The sequence below is a fragment of the Pongo abelii genome, chromosome 23 (assembly GCF_028885655.2).
Source record: "Pongo abelii isolate AG06213 chromosome 23, NHGRI_mPonAbe1-v2.0_pri, whole genome shotgun sequence".
NCBI classification, from domain to species: domain Eukaryota; kingdom Metazoa; phylum Chordata; class Mammalia; order Primates; family Hominidae; genus Pongo; species Pongo abelii.
The window spans coordinates 36,994,249-37,015,959 of NC_085929.1; the positions used below are offsets into that span (position 1 = coordinate 36,994,249).

At 54.5% G+C, this 21,711-nt stretch overlaps 1 protein-coding gene across 1 annotated transcript; it reads right to left on the reverse strand.

Annotated features, from left to right (window-relative positions):
• Nucleotides 1–197: 197 nt before the first annotated feature.
• On the reverse strand, nucleotides 198–20,123 carry GAL3ST1 (galactose-3-O-sulfotransferase 1). The gene is given in 4 exon segments (XM_024239922.3): nucleotides 198–1,651; nucleotides 2,805–2,944; nucleotides 18,389–18,396; nucleotides 18,399–20,123. Coding segments are annotated over 4 exon segments (1,347 nt in total). The 5' UTR covers nucleotides 18,457–20,123; the 3' UTR covers nucleotides 198–510.
• Nucleotides 20,124–21,711: the final 1,588 nt, after the last annotated feature.

Sequence of the window (21,711 nt, forward strand, 5' to 3'; positions counted from 1 at the left end):
CATACACACGCGCTTTTCCAGGCCTTGGTAGCTCATGGGAGTCCCTGAACCACATAGGACTATAGCACATAGCAAATAACACATCAAATCCCTGCCACCCCATTGGGCTCTGCCCACAGACTCACCCAGGCACCACTGTGGTCTCTTGGGTTCCCCCCACCCCAATCCCCACCCCAAGTCACCACCACTGAGGCTGATTAACAAAAACACAACAAATTCCTTTACTTCTGAGGTCTCCCCTTTAAGGGGAGGCAGAAATAGAACAATCTTTTTCGGGGAGGGAAAGGGGTTTAATAAAAACTGGTATAATTAGTTAAATACTGATCTCGGTTAGGCCCTCTCTGTGCATGGGCGCAGTCTTGGCTGGCTGCGTTCCCCCAGGGAGCCCCCCCTCACCCCGGGGTCTGAGGTGGCACCAGGAGGGGGCTGGGGGCGGCCAGCACCAGCGGCGTCCTGCTCAGCCCCTCCGCAGGGAGCGAGCAGGCAGGCAAGCCGCTGGGCGGTGGGACGTCACCACCGCAGGAAATCGCGAATGAACTTCCAGAGCTTGGTGACCCACAGGTTGGCGCCGAGGTCCATCAGATACTGGATCTCGGGCGTGAGCATGCGCCGGCAGAGCTGCGCGTGCCGCTGCCCGATGCTCTTCTTGAGGTTGTAGCCCAGGATGGACTTGGTGCCCAGCGGCTGCCAGGGCTGCATGGCCTCGTCCTGGATGGCGGCGGCGTCCACGGCATGGCCCCCGTCGATGCAGATGGTCCGCATGCGCTCGTTGGCACGGCGCAGGGCGGCCACCTCGCGGGCCATGCGCTCCCGCCCGAAGGCCTCCACCTTGCGCCAGAAGCTGGCGTTGAAGTGGCGGTAGAGGTGGGAGTCCAGCATGTTCCAGGCGGTGGCGCGCCCGTACAGCTCCCCGGAGAGCCGCGGCACGGGCGAGTCGCGGCGGGCGTTGAGCTTGAAATAGAGCACATCCTCCAGCTCCCAGCACAGCAGGTCCTTCAGCAGCACCAGCGACTCGTCGAAGTACTCTTGAAGGAGCACCAGGTGGAAGCGACGCTCCACCTCCAGGATGTGCTCCTGCACCTGCGGGCTGCTGGGGTCCAGGCTGTTGTCATAGCCCAGGTCGAAGAAGAGCAGGTTTCGGAGGTAGTGGGCATTGAAGCCGTTGGGGTCGTAGTAGCGATCCGGGTCTTGCAGGAACTCGGCCAGCTTGTCGCCGGCCGAGAGCTTCCACGTGAGGGGCACCACCGGCCCGAAGTAGTGGAAGGAGGACTCGAACAGGCGGGCGGGGTCGCGGAGCACCGTGATGAAGATGGCGTTGGGCGGCACCAGGCCACGCACCTCGTCGTAGTGGAAGCGCATGTGGTTGCAGATGATGTTGAAGCAGGCCCCGGGCCGATAGTCCCGCACCAGGCTGCGGGCGAAGAAGGTCGGGTAGTCGAAGTCATTGCGGCCGTTAGGGAAGGCGAACTTGAGCCGGTGCTTCTGGCCGAAGCGGAACAGGATGTTGAGCAGGGTGCTGCTGGCCGTCTTGTGCGTCTTCAAGAACACGATGTTGCGCCGCGGCTGGCACTCCCCCGCCGAGCCGTTGGCCCGGATCACTGCCTCTGGCTCGAGCGCAGGTGGAGAGCAGGACGCTGCGGCCTCCGGGGTCCTGCTGGGGACAGAGAGGTGGGGAGAGCCTCAGGGGGGTGCTGGGGCCCTCAGGACTCTGGTAGCTAGAGAGGGAGATTATTGGGAACAGTGGTGGCAAAGGAGCTGGGATAGTGGGACCTGTGGGGCCTGAGTCCAGGCTGGGTGCCTGCGCGGGTGGTTTGGCCTCTCTAGCCTCATGTTCCTCTTCTGTGAAATGGGGAGGATAACAGGCCCTCTTCACGGTGTTGTGAGATGAGGCACACAGGCTCTCCTCTCATTCATGGCCACTGTGTTGCATGTACCATGAATCAGTATCAGCTTGGGCCACATGAAATTGCCATTTTATAGGACAAACATGGTCAATTTTTGCAGAAATTTGCAGTTTCCTCTGTGTCAAGTTAATATCACCAACCACTGGTATTGCACCAGCTACAGGCTGTGCTGGGTCTGTGCAGAGCAGCCCCATGAGGAAACTGGAGAGCCTGGTTCTCAGGAGCTGGGCCTGGAGTCAGACCGACGCGTTTGAATCCATGCCCATGGACAGGTCGCCCCCACCAGGGCCCCGTTGGCATCTCAGATGATGCGAATCTGAGCCCTGTACAGACAGTGTTACCTGATTCTCATGCTCTATGAGGAAGGCTCTGGTTTTTTTTTGTTTTTCTTTTTGTTTTGAGACAGTCTCACTCCGTTGGCCCAGCCTGGGGTGCAGTGGTGCCATCTCGGCTCACTGCAACTTCTGCTTTCCGGGTTCAAGCAATTCTCCTGCCTCAGACTCCCAAGTAGCTGGGATTACAGACACACACCACCACGCCCAGCTAATTTTTGTATTTTTAGTAGAGATGGGGTTTCACCATGTTGGCCAGACTGGTCTCAAACTCCTGACCTCAGACGATCTGCCCACCTGGGCCTCCCAAAGTGCTAGGATTACAGGTGTGAATTGCCGTGCCCAGCCGAAAGGCTCTGTTTTTATCCCCACTTCACAGATGGGCACACCAAGGCTCAGAGTTACACAGCGACCTCTGCCGTCAGTGGAATTTCTGTCTGGCACAGCATGGTGCAGGGTGGCTGCCCAAGATCACTGGGGCAGGCCCTGTGGTAATTACAGGGCCCCATGGGTGGGATGCCATCCTTCCCCCACCTACACCCATCATCTGCCCAGCTGGGCCACTCACGTGGAGGCCAGGCCAGCGTGCAGCGGGGGCACGGCATAGGAGTATACCAGCAGCAGGAAACTGGTGAAGAGCGCGCCCAGCACCAGCCCCTTAGCCATGGACTCCCAGGGCTTCTTCTGTGGTGGCAGCATCTCAGACACCTGCAGGGGCAGCACAGAGTGGGGCAAGTGTCAGGAAGCTGGCCCCAGGGAGCCCCCAAGGCTGCCCAGGCCTGGCAGCTGAGCCCTGCCTTTGCCTGCTCTGTGGCCCCCCAGCAGGGTCCAGACAGGGACAGAGAGACACTGGAGAGATAGACTGACAACCACCTGGAAAGAGACAGCCCCAGGGTTGCAGACAGAGACGGTGGGTGAAGCAACTCAAAGAGAGGTTGGGGAATGGGGCAGGGAGAAGGTTAAAATTTAAAAATTAAAAGGAACCAGGTAGCAGAACCAGGGCCCCAAACTTTCCACTCCTTTTAATTTTTAAGCTGGCTGATAAGAAATAAAAGGAAAAGAAACAGGAAAAAATAAGACGACTAATACTTATTACCTTATTTTTTAGTTATCTTATTTTTTCTTCTGTTTCTTTTTCTTGTATTTTTTATAAAAATATATATTTAGAACATTCTTCAATTTTACTTCAAATTCTCCCAGATCTTGAAGTTATCTTATTTTTTATACCTTTTAGGGCATCATAATGAAATTATTTCCTTTTTTATATTTTAATTTTTTAAAAATAGAGACACAGTTTCGCCACGTTGCCCAGGCTGGTCTCGAACTCCTGGGCTCAAGCAATCTGCCCACCTTGGCCTCCCAAATTGCTGGGATGACAGACGTGAACCATCGCGCCCAACCATGAAACACTTTTCTAAGGCAAAAGGAAAAAGGCTGGGCGCACAGTGGCTCACACCTGTCATCCCAGCACTTTGGGAGGATGAGGCAGGCGGAGTGCTTGAGCCAGGAGTTCAAGACCAGCCTGGGCATATGGTGAGACCCTATCTCTACAAAACAAAATTTAAAAAAATTCACCAGGCGTGGTGGCACATGCCTGTAGTCCTAGTTACTTGGAAGGCTGAGGCGGGAGGATTGCTTGAGCCTGAGTTCCAGTGAGCCATGACTGTGCCGCTGCACTCCAGCTCTGGATGACACAGTGAGACCCTGTCTCAAATAAACAAACAAATAAATAAGAAGGAAAAGAAGACCCTCTCCCCGTGCCCTGGGCCTCCCCCCTCCCCCAGGCCTGGGCCAGGGCTGTCTACAGGGAAGGCCAAGGGCTCTCTGGGGCCCGAATCCTTCACCTTTCAGAAGGCACAGCCAGCCCTACCTGTCCCCTGTGCCACCCACCCCACAGTGGTACAGGTGAGGTGCCCAGTAAGAGGCCAGGGCTCTTCTCTCCTCACTGGCTCTTGTGCCCCTGGAGTCTGTAGGGTGGCTGATGGAGAAACTGAGGCTCACGGCTGGGAGGAAGGCGGCTCAGGTCACACATCTGGCCAGGCCTCTGCTCACACACCCACCCCCTTTCCAAAGCCAGCTGGTAGGGTTGCCCAGTTAAATTCAAATTTCAGATAAACAATGAATACAATTTTTTACAGTATAAGTATATTCCAAATATTGCATGAGACATAGTTATACTAAAAATTATTCCAAGGCTGGGTGCAGTGGCTCACGCCTGTAATCCTAGCACTTTGGGAGGCCGAGGAGGGTGGATCACCTGAGGTCAGGAGTTTGAGACAAGCCTGACCAATATGGTGAAATTCCATCTCTACTAAAAATACAAAAAGTATCTGGGTGTGGTGGCATGTGCCTATGCCTATAGTCCCAGTTACTCAGGAGGCTAAGGCAGAAGAATCGCTTGAACCCAGGAGGTAGAGGTTGCAGTGAGCCGAGACAGTGCCACTGCACTCCAGCCTGGATGACAGAGTAAGACTCTGTGTCAAAAAAAAAAAAAATATTCAAACTTCAAACTTAACTAGATGTCCTGTAGGTTTTGTTGTTATTTCCTTATTTTATTTTTCATTTGTATATGTTTATTTTATTTTTTTGAGACGGAGTCTCGCTCTGTCGCCAGGCTGGAGTGCTGTGGTGCAATCTCGGCGCACTGCAAACTTTGACTCCCTGGTTCAAGCGATTCTCCTGCCTCAGCCTCCCGAGTAGCTGGGATTACAGGCACATGCCACCACACCCAGATAATTTTTGTATTTTTAGTAGAGATGGAGTTTCACCATGTTGGCCAGGATCGTCTTGATCTCCTGACCTCGTGATCTGCCCACCTTGGCCTCCCAAAGTGCTGGGATTACAGGCGTGAGCCACCGCGCCTGGCCTATTTTTATATATTTTTAATATTTATTTTATATTATTATTTTTGAGATGCCCAGGCTGGTACTGAACTCCTGGACTCAAGCAGTCCTCCCACCTCAGCCTCCCAAAGTGCTGGGATTATAGGCATGAGCCACTGTGCCCAGCCTGTTGTTATTTGTTTGTTTTGGGGGATGATCTAAGCATGGCAACCCTATCAGCAGGGGACTGAGACGTGGACTGTAACGGGGGCAGTTCAGGCTGAGGAACTGGAGTCCAGGAGAGAGCTGCGGCTTGGAGGGCCTTCCCACCTCCCCTTAGCTGCAAAACCAGGTCCCCAAACTTTCTACTCTTGTCCCAAACTTTCCACTCCTGTCCTGGTTCACACTGCGCTGCGCCCTGGGCCCCTGAGGCCAGGAAAAGTCACATGTGCTAATAACTACATGCATGGCAGTATCACCACTGTCCCTGGAGTCAGCCCCCCCTGGGGGAGGGTCGCACACACTATGCCCTGGAAAAGTTATGCTGAGGTGGGAGGATTGCTTGAGCCTGGGGGGCAGAGGTTGGCAGAGGTTACCGTGAGCCAAGGTCGTGCCACTGTACTTCAGCCTGGGTGACCAGAGTGAGGCCCCATCTCAAAAAAAGGCAATAATTGTCAACACGTTAACAAATGTGTTAGTTAATTTGTTACTTAACACATTTAAGTAACAAATCAGAAAGCTTGCAAAGCGGAATAAATCCGGCAGCCATGGAGGGGCCCCAGCACCAACCTCAGGCTCTGGGACCCTCAAGCCTGTGTTTCAATCCAGCACTGTGATTTCAGACAAGCCAAGAACCCTCATGGAGTCTCAGTTTCTCATCTGTAAAATGGGAAAGCTAGAGGCGCCCCTAGCTGTTCTCTGGAGAACTTTTCTAAGCGAAGTAACCAGCACATAGTCATCACTTAGAGTGTTAGCTGTACCCCTCCTGAGGCCCGGGGGGCCTGCCTTCAACCCCAAAAGGAGTGGGGGCTGGGCCGCCCACAAAGCACAAACCTACCTCAGCCTCAAGCACCCCTGTCAGCCTCCCACTTCTCAGCCACCCAGCAGAAAACAGGGCAGAGTCGTGGACCAGATCATAGTCCAAAACTCTGGGCCTCAGTTTTTCTGACTTTAAGATGAGGAAGGGTTAGGATTCCTGTGGCTTGCCCTCTGGAAATCCCAAGGACCCACCCCGGCCCCAGCAGCCCCACTCACCAAGGTACCTTCTGGAATCAGGGAGGCTGCAACAGTGGAGGCGCTGAGGTTCAGGCCCAGCAGCAGGGGGCAGACCAGCCTCCCTGCCCGGCCAATCAGGCTCCACCTGGCCCCGCCCAGGACAGTTCCTCCACTCCCCCCAACCCCATTATTGGTTCACTCATTCACTCATTCACTCACTGGTTTCATTCTCCCATTTGCTCTTTTGTTTGTTTGTTTTTGAGACGGAGTCTCCCTATGTTGCCCAGGCTGGAGTGCAGCGGTGCGACCTCGGCTCACTACAACCTCCGCCTCCTGGGTTCAAGTGATTCTCCTGCCTCAGCCTCTCGAGTAGCTGGGACTACAGGTGCCCCCCACCACACTCAAGTAATTTTTGCATTTTAGTAGAGCCAGGGTTTCACCATGTTGGCCAGGCTGGTCTCAAACTCCTGACTTCAAGCGATCCACCCGCCTCAGCCTTCCAAAGTGCTGGGATTACAGGCGTGAGCCACTGAGCCTGGCCCCCATTTGCTATTTCTCAAAGCTTACCAGGGCCCTGCCACACGTGCTGGGTGCTGCCAGCCGCTGAACCTTGGGCCATCCCTCCTAGTGTTACTTTTGAGCCCCTGTTAGGAGCCAGGCCCAGGGCAGGGGCCTGCCTCTCCAGAGCATCTAACTGACCCTGCTCAGCAACCACTTAGTGGATACCACTCCACCCCCCGCCCTGCTGTCACCCCCATTTGGTAGATGGGAAAGGTGAGGTTCCAGGAGGTGACAACTTGTCCAGGGTCATTCAGCAAAAGGGGGGCAGGGCTGGAATTAGAGCCTGGGTCTATGGAACTCCAATGTGCTGCTTCCTGCTTTGTCCATGGCAGCCCCTGCCCAGTGTGTCCTAATCCCTGTCCCAAGCCCAGGGAAAGGAAGGAGGGAAAGTTGCATCGCAGAAAGTGGGGGATGTGAGGTTGGACAGGAAGCTCTATCCTGGGAGCACAGCAGGGTCCGGTCTCTGTGGGCTGAGCCTGTGGCCAGGATAAGGGGAGGGGAAGCAGAGGGGGCCCTGGTGTCCGTCCCTCCTGTGCCAGCCACCTGAGGGGTCCAAGGCTGGTTGTGCCCTTCCTGCCTGGCCACTGTAAACTTGGGCATGAAGCTATGAACCTCACCCTCCCTGAGCCTCAGTCTCTTCGTGTGTGCAATGGACACACAACAGCAAGATCAAGGCACACAGAGCCCTCTGTAATTACAGGCAGAGCCCCTGGGCAGACTGAGGTTGGGAGAGGAGCTAGCTGGCAGCCAGGAGCCTGGCTTGAGGGAGAACAGTCACTAGGCTACGAGATAATTTTTTTAAAAAGACAGGATCTTGCTCCATCACCCAGGCTGAAGTGAAGTGGCACGATCATAGCTCACTGCAGCCTTGAAATCCTGGGCTCAGTGGATCCTCTTGCCTCGGCCTCCTGAATAGCTAGGACTACAGGCGTGCACCACCATGCCTGGCTACTTTTTAAAAAAATTTTTGTAGAGATGGGGGTCTCACTCTACTGCCCAGGCTGGTCTCAAACACCTGGCCTCGAGTGAATTTCCCGCCTCGGCCTCTCAAGTGCATACCACCCATGCCCAGCTAAGTTTTTAATTTTCTGTAGAGATGGGGGCTCTCACTAAGTTGCAGGCTGATCTTGAGTTCCTGGCCTCAAGTGATCCTCCCACCTCCACCTCCCAAAGTGCTGGGCATAAGCCACCATGCCTTTCCCTAAGGCTGTGAGACTGAGATAATGCACGTACCCAGGAGGTGATCAACACATATTAATTATTATCATCACCATTGACCCTGACCCAGCCTTGGTTCACTGGCGTGCCAGAGGTGAGGTCCCTTCCGTGCCCCGCTGCAGGCAAGCCTACTGGTGACTCATCCCTGAGCTCCCCGAGCCTGGCACCTGGTGAATGTGTGATGAATGACTTCCCATGACCCTCAGGGCAGAATGTGGCCAGGGCTATAGAGCCTGTGCAGAGAATGTGGATGAGGACATGGTCCAGGCAGACAACACCTCACTGAGACACAGGAGAGATCCTGTGTAGGAGACCTACAGACGAAAGTAATACATGTGAGGCACATGCATGTAAAAGCTCCCATGGGCCGGGCGCGGTGTAATCCCAGCACTTTGGGAGGCCGAGACGGGCAGATCACGAGGTCAGGAGTTCAAGACCAGACTGGCCAACATGCTGAAATGCCATCTCTACTAAAGATACAAAAAATTAGCCGGGTGTGGTGGCAGGTGCCTGTAGTCCCAACTACTTGGGAGGCTGAGGCAGGAGAATTGCTTGAACTCGGGAGGCAGAGGTTGCAGTGAGCTGAGATTGCACTATTGCACTCCAGCCTGGGTGACAGAGTGAGACTCTTTCTCAAAAATAAATAAATAAATGGATAAAAAAATAATAAAAATAAAAATCTGAAATCTGAAATGTCCCTAAATCCAAAACTTTTTGAATGCCTACATGACACCACAAGTGGAAAATTCCATACCTGACCTCACGTGACAGATCTCAGTCAAAGCGCAGGTGCACAACACACAGTTTATTTAGCGTCCTGAAGGGAAAAATAAAACTACCTTGAGGCTATGTGTATAAGAAACATACATGAAGGTGGGGTGTGGTGGCTCATGCCTGTAATTCCAGCACTTTGAAAGACAGAGGCAGGAGGATCACTTGAGCTCAGGAGTTTGAGGCCAGCCTGACCAACATGGCAAGACCTCATCTTTACAAAAAATACAAAAATTAGCCAGGCATGGTGGTGCATGCCTGTAGTCCCAGCTACTGGGGAGGCTGAGGTGGAAGGATCACCTGAACCCGGGAGGTCGAGGCTGCAGTGAGCCATGATCGTGCCACTAAACTCCAGCCTGGGCCACAGAGCAAGACCCTATCTCAAAAAAATTAAAATTAGGCTGGGCACGGTGGCTCACGCCTGTAATCCCAGCTCTTTGGGAGGCCGAGGTGAGTGGATCACGAGGTCAGGAGATCGAGACCATCCTGGCTAACACAGTGAAACCCCGTCTCTACTAAAAATACACAAAAAATTAGCCAGGTGTGGTGGCAGGCGCCTGTAGTCCCAGCTACTCAGGAGGCTGAGGCAGGAGAACAGCGTGAACCCAGGAGGCGGAGCTTGCAGCGAGCCGAGATCGCGCCACTGCACTCCAGCCTGGGCGACAGAGCGAGACTCCATGTCAAAAAAAAAAAAAAAAAAAAAAGCTTAGACAATAAAATCAACAAGAAAGAAGGAAAGAAACATAAATTCTTTCTAAACATAAATGTTTAGACTTGGGTTCCATCTCCAAGATATCTCATTACATATACGCATATATTCCAAAATCTGAAAAATCTGAAATCCGAAACACTTCTGGTCCCAAGCATTTCAGATAAGGGATACTCAACCTGTACCAGCTGACCCTCCATCACAGGGTGCTGTGCAGATCCTCTGCATTCCACAGGGAAAGCACCCAGCCCGAGGCTGGTGCAGAGCAGACAGTCACTCAGCAGGGCCTGCCATCATTGTTATCATCATTACCATCATTGCGTTCCCAGGGTCCCAGCCACAGCCCCATCAAAGTGTGTGCCCACTGGCCCACAATGGAGGCTTGCAGGCAGCTGAGGGTCCCAAGTCCAGGGATGATCTCAATGTAGCCAGAGCCTCCTAGCCTCAGGGCCAGAAGAAAAAGAGTCAGGGAGGCTCAGCCTCAGAGAGGGCAAGGATACCTTCGGGGTTACACAGCCCAGCAGCAGCAGAGACGGGACTAGAACCTGGGTCTCCCACCTCCTCCACCCATAGTAGTGACAACCACAGGCACTCAGGATGGACGGTCCCCCCGTCACCAGGCCACTCCATCTATTCCTGCCCTTCTAGATTATGCCCATCACACTGGGCTGCATCAGTGCAGACAGCTGGCAGCAGGCCAGGCCTAGCCATCCTCCTGTTTAGCTGAACCGATAGCCTCCAGGGAACGAAGGAGAAACAGGACTTATTACCCCACATCATGCACACAGGGAAACTCAGCCCAGGATGGTAAACCTTCCGGCTTAGAGCATCACCACCAGGCAGGTCTCAGGGTATCCTACTTTCCCTGTAACCCCTGTGGCGGAGCAAAAGAAACACTCACCTCAGGCTGTGGCTGGCTGCCCCTTTCCACCCACTGCCTGAGCCACGTCCAACTCCCAGGCTGCCTCTGCGGTCACTGGGAGACAGGAATGCTCCAATGACACCCAGCAGCAAGCTGGCTGGCTCCCTCCCACTCCAGTGGTGTGAATATTCATGAGTTCTCTTCCTGGGGATAGCAGGTGGCACACCCCAGTACCCTGCAGGTGTTGCCCTGGCCTTCTGCCTCCACTGGACAGCCCTGGCCGGTCCTCACCTCTCTCTGGACCCCAACAAGCAAGCAGCTCTTTCATCCAAGGGCACAGAAAGATTCCAGGTATCCTTGGGCCAAGGACACAGCAACCGCAGAAGACTGCAGAGAGCCTAGAACAGGCTCTAAGGCTGAGTGAGGGACAGGGAGGCGCAGGTGGGCTGGGGTGCAAGATGGTTCATTGCCCCACCTATTGCATTTCATTTAAGTCTCACAGCTGATGCATCAAGAACCTCTCTTAGTCTACCCTCCTGGTAAAGAAACCAAAGCTTAGAGAGGTAATGTCACCGCCCAAGGTCACACAGCAGCAGAGAGCAGACAAAGCTGGAGTACATATGCAGACTTGCCAAACTCCAGGGCTTAAAGATGCTGAGACACAACCAGGCACCAAGGTTTATCTAAAATCTGTGGGAACCCAGAAGAATGAACAACTAACTCAGCCTGGAAGGCTTCCAGGAGGCAGAGCATCTGACCAGGGCTCAGAAGATGAGTCTGGCAAGATTTCACTTCCTGAGCTCTAAATTGTTCATCAGAGAGGGTGTCCTGCCTCTATCCCTGGGTGAGGAATGGTGATACCCAGATATTTGACCAGCTCTGCAGGATTTGGGCTGATTGGAGATGCAGATCCTCCCCAAGGCCTTGGCAGAAAAAGGCAGTTCTAGGTGCCCTGGCCCTAAGCCCCAGGAACCCTAGGACTCAGTTCAGGCACTTGAATCTTAGGTTCATGTCAGTTGTCTCAGCTTTGCCCATGGGCAGAGGGTCTCCTTGTGCCCAGAAATGCCTCCTCCATCCTCCCTTCAGCAATGCTGCCTAGAACCCCATCATGGACCAGGCAGGTGTCACCATTTAGGGACCCAGGTGCCACCATCAATTAATAATGATCATTATTGTGACGGTCATGCATCCCACACTAAGCACTTTCATAGGCTAAGCAGCTGCCAACCCCTCCCAGGGAACAGCAGGCATCCTCACTTGCTCTGAGTCCCCCTTTCCCTCAAAGCCTCACCAGTCTGGGAGCAGCCCCCAAGCACCCACGCAACACCAGAGCTTAAACTGCCACAACGCAGACCCAGAGTCGCCTTCTCTCTAGGTGCCGGAACCAGGTTTGGGACATGGTATGGAGTTGTTTTATCCAGCCTAACATCCCATTGACCTTCGGCCTTTTGAGCTGAGCTAGAATGAAGACAGCTTTCTGAGGGTGAGTCAGGGCGGAGCGGGCATCAAACCGCAGGGGCTGTAGTTTATTAGCGTGGACTCTGAACCCAACATGGTCCACTTCTGTGCTTGGGACCTGTCATGCATCATGCAGCCTCATAGTCCTCTCTGGGGAGCTCTTGTTATCACCTCCGTTTTATAGAGGGGTGAGAACTTCATCTAGGTGAGAGTGAAGTGCAGGCTCTTGAACAAGAAGTGAGATCGTGGCTGAGGAGGTGAGCAACTAGCCAAGGGAAGCAAAGATTTCCAGAGTAGGGAGCGCTGATGGTAGACCTGTGCTTCCAGCCCTGCCAGAGGGGTCTCTTCCCAGAGTATTGATGATAACGTCTTTTTTTTTTTTTCTTGAGACAGAGTCTCGCTCTGTCACCCAGGCTGGAGTGCAGTGGCGCCATCTTGGCTCACTGCAAATTCCGCCTCCCGGGTTCATGTTATTCTCCTGCCTCAGCCTTCTGAGTAGCTGGGACTACAGGTGCCTGCCACCATGCCCGGCTAATTTTTTGTATTTTTAATAGAGACAGTGTTTCACCGTGTTAGCCAGGATGGTCTCGATCTCCTGACCTCATGATCCGCCCACCTCAGCCTCCCAAAGTGCTGGGATTACAGGCGTGAGCCACCGTGCCCAGCCGATGACAGCATCTTTGGCTGGTTCTCTACCCCCACCCCCAGGAAATTTTTATTTTATTTTATTTTTTTTGAGACAGAGTCTCACTCTGTTGCCCAGGCTGGAGAGCAGTGGCAAGATCTTGGCTCATTGCAACCTCTGCCCCTTGGGTTCAAGCAATTCTCCTGCCTCAGCCACCCAAGTAGCTGGGATTACAGGCACGCACCACGGTGCCCAGCAAAAACTTTTTCAATGATAAAAGCAGTATACTGAAAAAAAAATTCAAACAATACAGAAGAGTATAAAGACGATGATTAAAAGAACCCCAACCCCAGACGTCATCACCATCACAGGCTTTCTGGCCATATATTTATATAGATGATGGAATGGAAACTGTTTTTGTTTTTTTGACACAGGGTCTTGCTCTGTCACCCAGGCTGGAGTACAGTGGCATGATCATGACTCACTGCAGCCTCAAACTCCTGGGCTCAAGAGACCCTTCCACCTCAGCCTCTCGGGTAGCTGGGACTACAGGTACGCACCACCACACCCGGCTAATTTTTGTATTTTGATTTTTTGTAGAGATGGCGTCTTGCTATGTTGTCCAGGCTGGTCTTGAACTCCTGGGCTCAAGTGGCCCTCCCGCCTCAGCCTCCCCAAGTGCTGGGATTACAGGTGTGAGCCATGGAGCCCAGATGCACGTGCTTCTTTGGGGACATATTTTGTTAAGTTGCTTTTTTCCCACCTACCAATAAATTGTAGACATCTTGCAGCCATGATAGTTTTTTGTTTGGTTGTTTTTTGTTGTTGTTTGAGACAGAGTTTCACTCTTGTCACCCATGCTGGAGTGCACTGGGGCAATCTCGGCCCACTGCAACCTCCACCCTCTGGGTTCAAGCAATTCTCCTGCCTCAGCCTTCCAAGTAGCTGGGATTACAGGCACCCGCCACCACACCCGGCTAATTTTGTATTTTTAGTAGAGACAGGGTTTCACCATCTTGGGCAGGCTGGTCTCAAACTCCTGACCTCAAGTGATCCACCTGCTTCGGCCTCCCAAAGTGCTGGGATTACACACGCGAGCCACCGCGCCCGGCCCATGATAGTTTTAAATTGATCCATCCCACAGATATTTACTGGGCACCTGCACTCCAGGACTAGAGTTCATGATAACCCAGTGCAGAGAACTCGGGGCTCACGGTCCTAACTGGGGAGACACAGGAACACATAGCTGTGAGGCGAGGGCAGTGATGGACAACGGATTGTTTGAGGCTTGCAGAAGCATGAAGAAAACACCTGATCCAGCCTTGGGGAGGGGAGAGCGGTATCGGGAAGCCTTCCTGGGGTAGGGGCGTCTGGTGGCAGAAGCTGTTGTGTGGTCTCCAATTTCCAAAGACAGTCCCCTTTTCTCCATGGCAGCACAGCTAGACTATATTTCCCATGCGCCTTGCAGTTCAGTGTCCTCACATAACTGGGTCCTGGCCAATGAGATGTGAACAGAATGCCAGCTGATGAGGTTAAGTGGGTGGACCTTTTCTGTGGTCTCCTTTCCCATTTACTGGATGAACAGGGCGGTCTTCAAGGATCTGGGCATGGGCGGAGCTGGGAGGAGCCTAGGTCTTTGCATCTCCACCCACCAGACACTGACTGGATTTCAAGAAAACGAGAACTGTATTACGCCTTTTAGAACTTCAGGTTTGTCTGTTACAGCAGCTAGCATTAACTAATATGCCTGTTACCCTAGAATGAGCCACACAGAGAGAAAAGCACATGCGAAGGCCCAGGGCAACTGAGAAACAAACATTCCACCTGGCTGGAGTGTTTGGCGTGTGTGCGTGTCATAGGCTGGGTGGGCAGGGCAGGGACTCCAGAGACAGCCAGAAACTAGGGCAGGGTTAAGAGGGACATGCAGGGGCCAGGCGCAGTGGCTCACACCTGTAATCCCAGCACTTTGGGAGGCCGAGGCAGGCAGATCACCTGAGGTTAGGGGTCCGAGACCAGCCTGGCCAACATGGTGAAACCCCGTCTGTACTAAAAATACAGAAATTAGCCGGGCGTGATGGCAGGCACATGTAATCCCAGCTACTCGGGAGGCTGAGGCAGGAGAATCACTTGAACCTGGGAGGCAGAGTTTGCAGCAGAGATCGCGCCACTGCACTCCAGCCTGGGCAACAGAGTGAGACTCCATCTCAAAAAAAAAAAAACAGGAAGTATGATACTGAGTCTCGCCTAGATCCTGTGGGCTGTAGGGAGAGACCCATAGGAGGGTCTTCAGCAGAGGAGGGAGCAGATGGGATTCCCATTGGGCTAATGGGTAAGAAATGAACTGTAGGGATGCGGAAGGAGAGGGAGGAGCAGGCCGACCTCCATAGTAGTTGTTACAGCTGTGCAGGTGTGACCTGGAACAAGAAGAAGGCTGGGGAAGTACCAGAGCTGTCTGTAGACCACGCAAAGGTAGCCTTCCGTTGGCGGCAGGGTGTGGAGGAGAGGGGGGAAGAGTTGCTGTTGGGTGACCGGCTGGCTGGAGGTAGAGCTAGTCCCTGAGTCTGGGAGGCTGAGAGAGGGCCAGGTTGAATGCTGGGTGAAGCAGGTGGTGTCAGGTTCTGTTTAGAACATGCTGAGTCTGAGGGATATTTGGGATGATCATAGAATGCCTGAAGAGCAGTAGGAGCAAAGAGGGGGGTCTTGGGGAAGGGAAAGAGGTAGGTGGGGAGCTGGGCACCGAAGTGGGAATTGAGGCCATAGGAGTAAGTAGAGTCACCAAGGGAAGGGTGAGGAAGGACAGGGAGCCTGTGCTTACGGAGCAGGGTGAAGAAGAGCTCCCTAAGGAGACAAAAGAGGGCAGCTAGGGCTGTATCAGAGTCTGCAGCACCGCTATTCCCCCATAAACCATTCCCCGGCCGGGCATGGTGGCGTGCACCACCCAGCATTTTGGGGAGGCCAAGACAAGCAGATTGCTTGAGCCCAGGAGTTCGAGACCAGCCTAGGCAACGTAGTGAGACCCCATCTGTATAAAAAATTTAAAAATTAGCCCTGTGTGGCGGTGCACGCCTGTAGCCCCAGCTACTCAGGAGGCTGAGGCAAGAGGACCCCTTGAACCCAGGAGTTTGAGGTTACAGTGAGGTATGAACGTACCACTGCACTCCAAGCCTGGGCAACAGTGCAAGACCTCATCTTAAAAAAACAAACCTCAAGAAACAAAAGCCATTCACCAACTGAGGAACATCCATGCTGTTTGCTCATATGCACGTACAGGAACAGGGCTCTGGCAGAGAAGGTGGTGGGGTGAGGGTATCCCAGGACTGCTTTCTGTAGCTGGAGGGGAATCCCATCAGGATATGGAAGGAGCTTTTAAGAGTGGAGCAAAACAACTCTCCCTATGGTGTTCGTAGTGCAGATTTGATAGCAGCTATTACAGTTCTGAGTGTGCCTGTTCTCAGACCCAGCAATCCACCTGCAGGAATATGGTTCAAAGATAATCTAACAATCAATCTGAGATGAGCATGTAAAAGTGGCCACTGCAGTATCATTTCTTCCAGTGCTCACAGAGCCTTTACCCCCATTTAGAAGTTGAGGAAACTGTGGCTCGGAGAGATTAAAAAAGAGTTACCTGACCGGGTGCAGTGGCTCACGCCTGTAATCCCAGCACTTTGGGAGGCCAAGGCGGGTGGATCACCTGAGGTCGGGAGTTTGAGACCAGCCCGACAACATGGAGAAACCCCATCTCTACTAAAAATACAAAAATTAGCTGGGCATAGTGGTGCATGCCTTTAATCCCAGGCTGAGGCAGGAGAATCACTTGAACCCGGGAGGCAGAGGTTGCAGTGAGCCAATATCGTGCCATTGCACTCCAGCCTAGGCAAAAAGAGCGAAACTCCGTCTCAAAAAAAAAAAAAAAAAGAGTTGCCTAATATTAAGCCTGGAATGCACTGTTTATGGAATAAACTTATTCATGTAGAGAAAAGTTGTACATTTGTACATGTGTATAAGGGTCTGGAAAGACACCCAGTTATAAATTGTAGCTCCCTGGGGAGTAAGCCCATTCACTTTCTGGAACATATTTTGATTCTGTGATGATACATACACACACACACACACACACACACACACACACACTCTTTACAAAACAGCTTATATTACTTTGGAAAGATAAATAAAGATATTTCCACTTTGAAAATCTGCAGCCTGGCTGGAGGAAGATGAGCTCCACCTCTCCTCACTGTGTGGCTGAGGCAAGACTCTGCCCTCTCTGAACCTCAGTGCACCAAGTGAGGAAGTGGCAACAGGGGCCTGGGACCGAAGGAGCTGGGAAGTGTGGGTGGCACAGCAGAATGGGCGGATAGGATAGGTTAACCCTCCATCCAGGGGTACTGGGGAAGTGACTTGCAAGCACCCAGAAGCTTCCTCAATCTGAGCCCCTCTAGAATGGGGTGCTGGAGCAGAGAGGGGGAAGACCACCCATTGGAGCATTTCGGCTGGATCCCAACTCGCTGGCTCAGAGGACCACTTCCAAAATGTCAGCCCAGACATCTGGCCCCTGCTGTGCCCTAGCCTGCAGGGGTGGATGCAGGTGGTAGCCGGCCCGGCAGTTGAGAGAGGGTAATGTTCTTTGATGATTCAGAAAGCACTTTTTGAACTTTCAGGGTCATCTCTCTCTGCTGTTTCAAAGGGCATCCACGGCTGGGCGCAGTGGCTCACGCCTGTAATCCCAGCACTTTGGGAGGCCGAGGCGGGCAGATCACGATGTCAGGAGATTGAGACCATCCTGGCTAACACGGTGAAACCCCGTCTCTACTAAAACTATAAAAAAATTAGCCAGGCTTGGTGGCAGGCGCCTATAGTCCCAGCTACTCGGGAGGCTGAGGCAGGAGAATGGTGTGAACCTGGGAGGCGGAGCTTGCAGTGAGCCGAGATTGCACCATCGCACTCCAGCCTGGGCGACAGAGCAAGACTCCGTCTCAAAAACAAAAACAAAGGGCATCCATGCCTGTGACCTTGACAGACACTCCCAGTCTCCTCTGCTAGCCCCATGTGATGTGTGGGGAAACTGAGGCTCAGTTTTTTTGCCTACTCGGCAAAGCCAAAATGAGGAGCAAGGCCACAGCTCTTCCTGCTCCACTGCCTTGTCTGGGTAAATCACCCCGCTTCCTGAGCGGGGATTTGAGTAGCCTTAGAGAAGCGCTAACTGGGGCATTGCAAGTCACAGCTTCACCGAGAAGTCAGTCACTTTGTCACTAGCTCCAAAAATGCTGAGAACCCCAGAGCTGAGTATGTAGGAGTTGATAATATCAGTCTCTGTACCTTACAACATGCCTGAAATATTTTTTAAGGATTCTTATGCGCTTATTTGCCTAAAACTATGTAACAATATAAAGGTTTGTGAAAAGGTATTGACACTTGCAATGCACAATGCCGGAGATACATACACCCACCTCTCCACTCCTGGAAACTCCCCTGGTAACAAATGCTGGCTCCACCACCCCCTAAGCTGGGTGACCTTGGGCAAGTGACTTCTCCTCTCTGAGCCTTGGTTTCCTAAAAAATGGCAGGTACCATGACGCTTTCACAGGCCTGCTGTGAGGCACACAGAGCCCTTCACACACTCAGCATTAGCTCCTCTGATTGTATTGTGATCCTGCTAGATCCCACCTGGTAGGGGAAGCGGGCTCTGTCTCTCCAGACTTCTAGAAGGATACCATCCCCATCCAAGGAGCCAGAACTAGCAGGGGGGAAGGCAGGCATCCTCTGGGCCCCCACTTCCTCCCACCATCACCCCTCACCTGGAGATTCCAGCAGTCCCCAGCCTGATGACCCCCATGGGCATCTGTGCTCCATCCTGCTCTGCCCTGTTTGGAGTCGGGTGGAGCCCCTAAAAGGGTTCATCCATATTCCTCACCCAGTCAAGTGAAGCAAGGAGCCCTTCAGGAGCCTGCAGCCGGGCCCAGAATTCCATTTGTGCATCATTCTCTCAGGTTAATCATTGCCTCTTTCACTGGGTGGCACATCCAGTCCCTCAGAACACAGTGGGAGGGGCTGTGGGGGACACACTCCTCCCTTGCTGGGTGACAAGAGGGCATCAGACCCATTAAGGGAAGGGGATGCATGGGGACCAGGCATTCTCTGTCCACAAGGAGCTTCCTCCAGGAAGGGATCTGCCTGAGCAAGCAGGGAATAAAGCAGGCTGAGGTGGCAGCTGGGAACAGGGCTTCGTTGTCTCTGCTCCCGGGGTAGCAGCCTGCTCACCCGCTGAAGTGTCAGGCGGAGCTGGGAGCCAGGGAGGCGAGGGGGGGTGTCCAGAGCTGAGGGTTTGGGGCAGCCCAGGCAGACCCAAGAAGACAGGACCCCAAAGGAGCAGAGAGAGGTCATGGGTTGGGCTGGGGTCCTGAAATGGGGGCCAGGGCAAGACTCCTATGATTTGGAGTCAGCTCAGCTACCTCTGAGCCATGTGACCTTGGACAAGTCATTGAATCTCCCTGAGCCTCAGTATCCCCCTCTGGATAATGGGGATAGGTGGCAATGCCTCCTTCACAGGACAAGGAACAGTGTGTACACAGTGACTGCTCTGGCCCAGGACTGCCCTCCTGTGCCCCCTGTGTGGGCCTGGATGAGCCTCACCCTCTCTGGGCCTCAGGTCACCCCGTCAGTAAAGGAAGAGGTTGGGTTTTCCCAACTGGAATAGACAGTCCTCCACACCTCTCTGCCCTCTGGAGGATTCTCATGCACCTGTCACCGCGGCAGCCCGGGGATCAGGTGTCAGGCATGCTGCCTTCTCTCCCTTTCCTTCCCCCTGGTGTGGGTTACAGCAGCCAGACATGCCCATCACCTCTCTGGCTCTGGGCAGCTGGGCGGGGCAGTTCCCATTGGGCAGGGCTCGGTCTGTAGTGTGCTCTGTGCTGGTACCAAAATGCTGGCCTGGCACCGAAGGGGCAGACCAAGCTGGACCCCCTTCCTGGGCACTGGGCTAGGAAACAGGAACTGCAGGATTTCCTATAGGACCACTCCTGGATGCCAGGGTTTGTCCCACTCTCCCAAACCTCTCCTTGGTGGCTTTGCTTCCTCTGGGGTACAGGCCAGGGCCTTCCCCCAGCAGAGGGGATCCATCCCTTACTATGGTCTCTGGTTCCTGCTCTGACCCCCTTTCTAGGAAGGGCTGATGGAGACAGGGGAGATCTCTGCCCCTCCTCCCCTAGGGCTCTGGCCACTGTGTCCAAGATTAATCATTAACGCACTCCCAGCTCCAGCCCAGCCCCAGCAGCCTGCCTTCTGCCCCACCCATCCCACCTTCAGGGACTAGGAAGCCCTGGAAGGGGGGCTGGGGGACAGGGGAAAAAACCAAGGGCATGGAGGGCACCAACCTGCGCCCTCCCTGGCCCCCACCAGGCCACCCTCTGGCAGTGGGCAGGGGTACCCAGCGCTTAGAACAGCGGTGCTGCACTCCTATTCCCCTCCTCCGGCGCGCAGTCCCAGTTTGGGGGTTAGCGTAATGTGGGCGGTATCCCCAGGGAGTAGACTGAGGCAGGGCTCAAGCTGGCAGTGGGTGCTGGAGCCCGGGACGTACCTTGTCCCCGTCCTCCTCCGCCTCAGCGTGGCTGGCTCGGCCCGGGCCGCGCCGCCCGGGCGCTCACTGGGCGGCGGGGCGCACCCGGCCGGGCCCCACGCTCCACCAGACCTGGTCCATGCCCCCGCCCCCGCCGCTGCTGCAGCGCCGCACCCGCTCCCGGCCAGGTGCGGCCGCCAGCCTGGCCCAGCCTCCGGCGCCGGGGCCAATGGACGCCCCGGACCCCAGACCCCTCCCCGCCCCGGGCCGGCCCCCTCCCCGCCCCGTCCCGGCCCCTCTGCGCCCGCCCGAGACGCACAGAAGCCGCATTCAGCGCGCTGGGGCGCATCGCTGCGCCCCCGCCGCCGGCCCAACAAGGCCCGTTTGTCTCGGACGCGCCAACGGGGCCATTGTCCCGCCGCCGGCCCTCTGGCTCAACGGAGCCCCCAGCCCAGAAGACTTGAGGATGCCCAGGCTTGGTGGTGGTGGGGAGGGGAGCCAGGGCTCTGGGAAAAAGGCGGCGGCCGGACTATTGCTGAACTTTGGTTGGGGGGTCCTGGGGTCCTTAGGATCCAATGGATCATATGGCTTCTTGCTCTAGTCAGTGCCAACTGGGGACGACACATTTTTGGCACTCATGGGAGTGGAAGGAGCTCAAGCAAGAGACTGAGCTCCAACTGGTCCTGCCACTTGGAGGTCTCAGCTGTCACTCTCTAGGGTGCCAGTGAGGGCTGAGCAGGGCCATCAGAAGGCAGGTGTTCCATCCAGGCCCTGTCTCATTTTCCAGGCCTGGCCTTTCCTTCTTCACCCCAGAGGAGCAAGACCATGGATGAGGACCAATGCCTGCCAGGGGCCAGGAATCCTCAGCGCCAGCTGTGGGCAGTAAGGAACCAGCTGGCCACCCAGTGGGGCCTGGGACGTGTCAGAGCCCCACTGCCCCCGCCATTACTGGGTGATTCTGGAATGGGGAAAATTCCACATCAGCATGGCTGCCAGGAATTTTTCCGTATCTGATGGGCCTGCGCTCTAGCCGTGTGGCCCTGGATGCACAGGCCCCTAGACAGGCCTGAGTTGTCTCCCAGGGCTGCAGGCTCTGGCTCCAGAGGTCCTGACCCTCTGTTCCAGCCTCTGGAGGCAACCTCCCTCCCTCCCATCGCCGTGTGCATGACAGAGTGGGAATGGCACACAGCCCTCTCCTCCCACCCACAGCCAGTCCCAGCTGAGAGGAAGAGCCCCAGGTTTTCTGCTCCCCAGGCCAGAGCCTGCCCAAGCTCTTGCCTTCCCCCTGCACAGGTTGGACCTACATCCACTGCCACAAAAACATTCTCTGCCCACACAGCCAGCAAACAGTGAGAGGCAGAGGGCAAGGCCCTCAGGTGCCTGGATTCAGGGAAAGTAGAGCCATTCCAAAACCACACTTCTTCAGCCTGGGCCCAACCCTCGACAGCACTCATCCCGGGACGGGAGGTGAGTCCTGGGAGGGGCTCAGAGTGAGCACCAAGAGCCCCAGGTTGTGGTCCTGGCTCCATCATGATGCACTGGCGGTTCCAGGCAAAGGCATATCCCAATGGACGTCAGCAGGGACACTGCCAAGGTCAGCGGGGAAGCTGTCAGGCAGGCCTCACAGACCGTAAGTGCAGCTGCTGTGGAATCCTACGCTGGGAGGTACTCAGCGGTTCTGC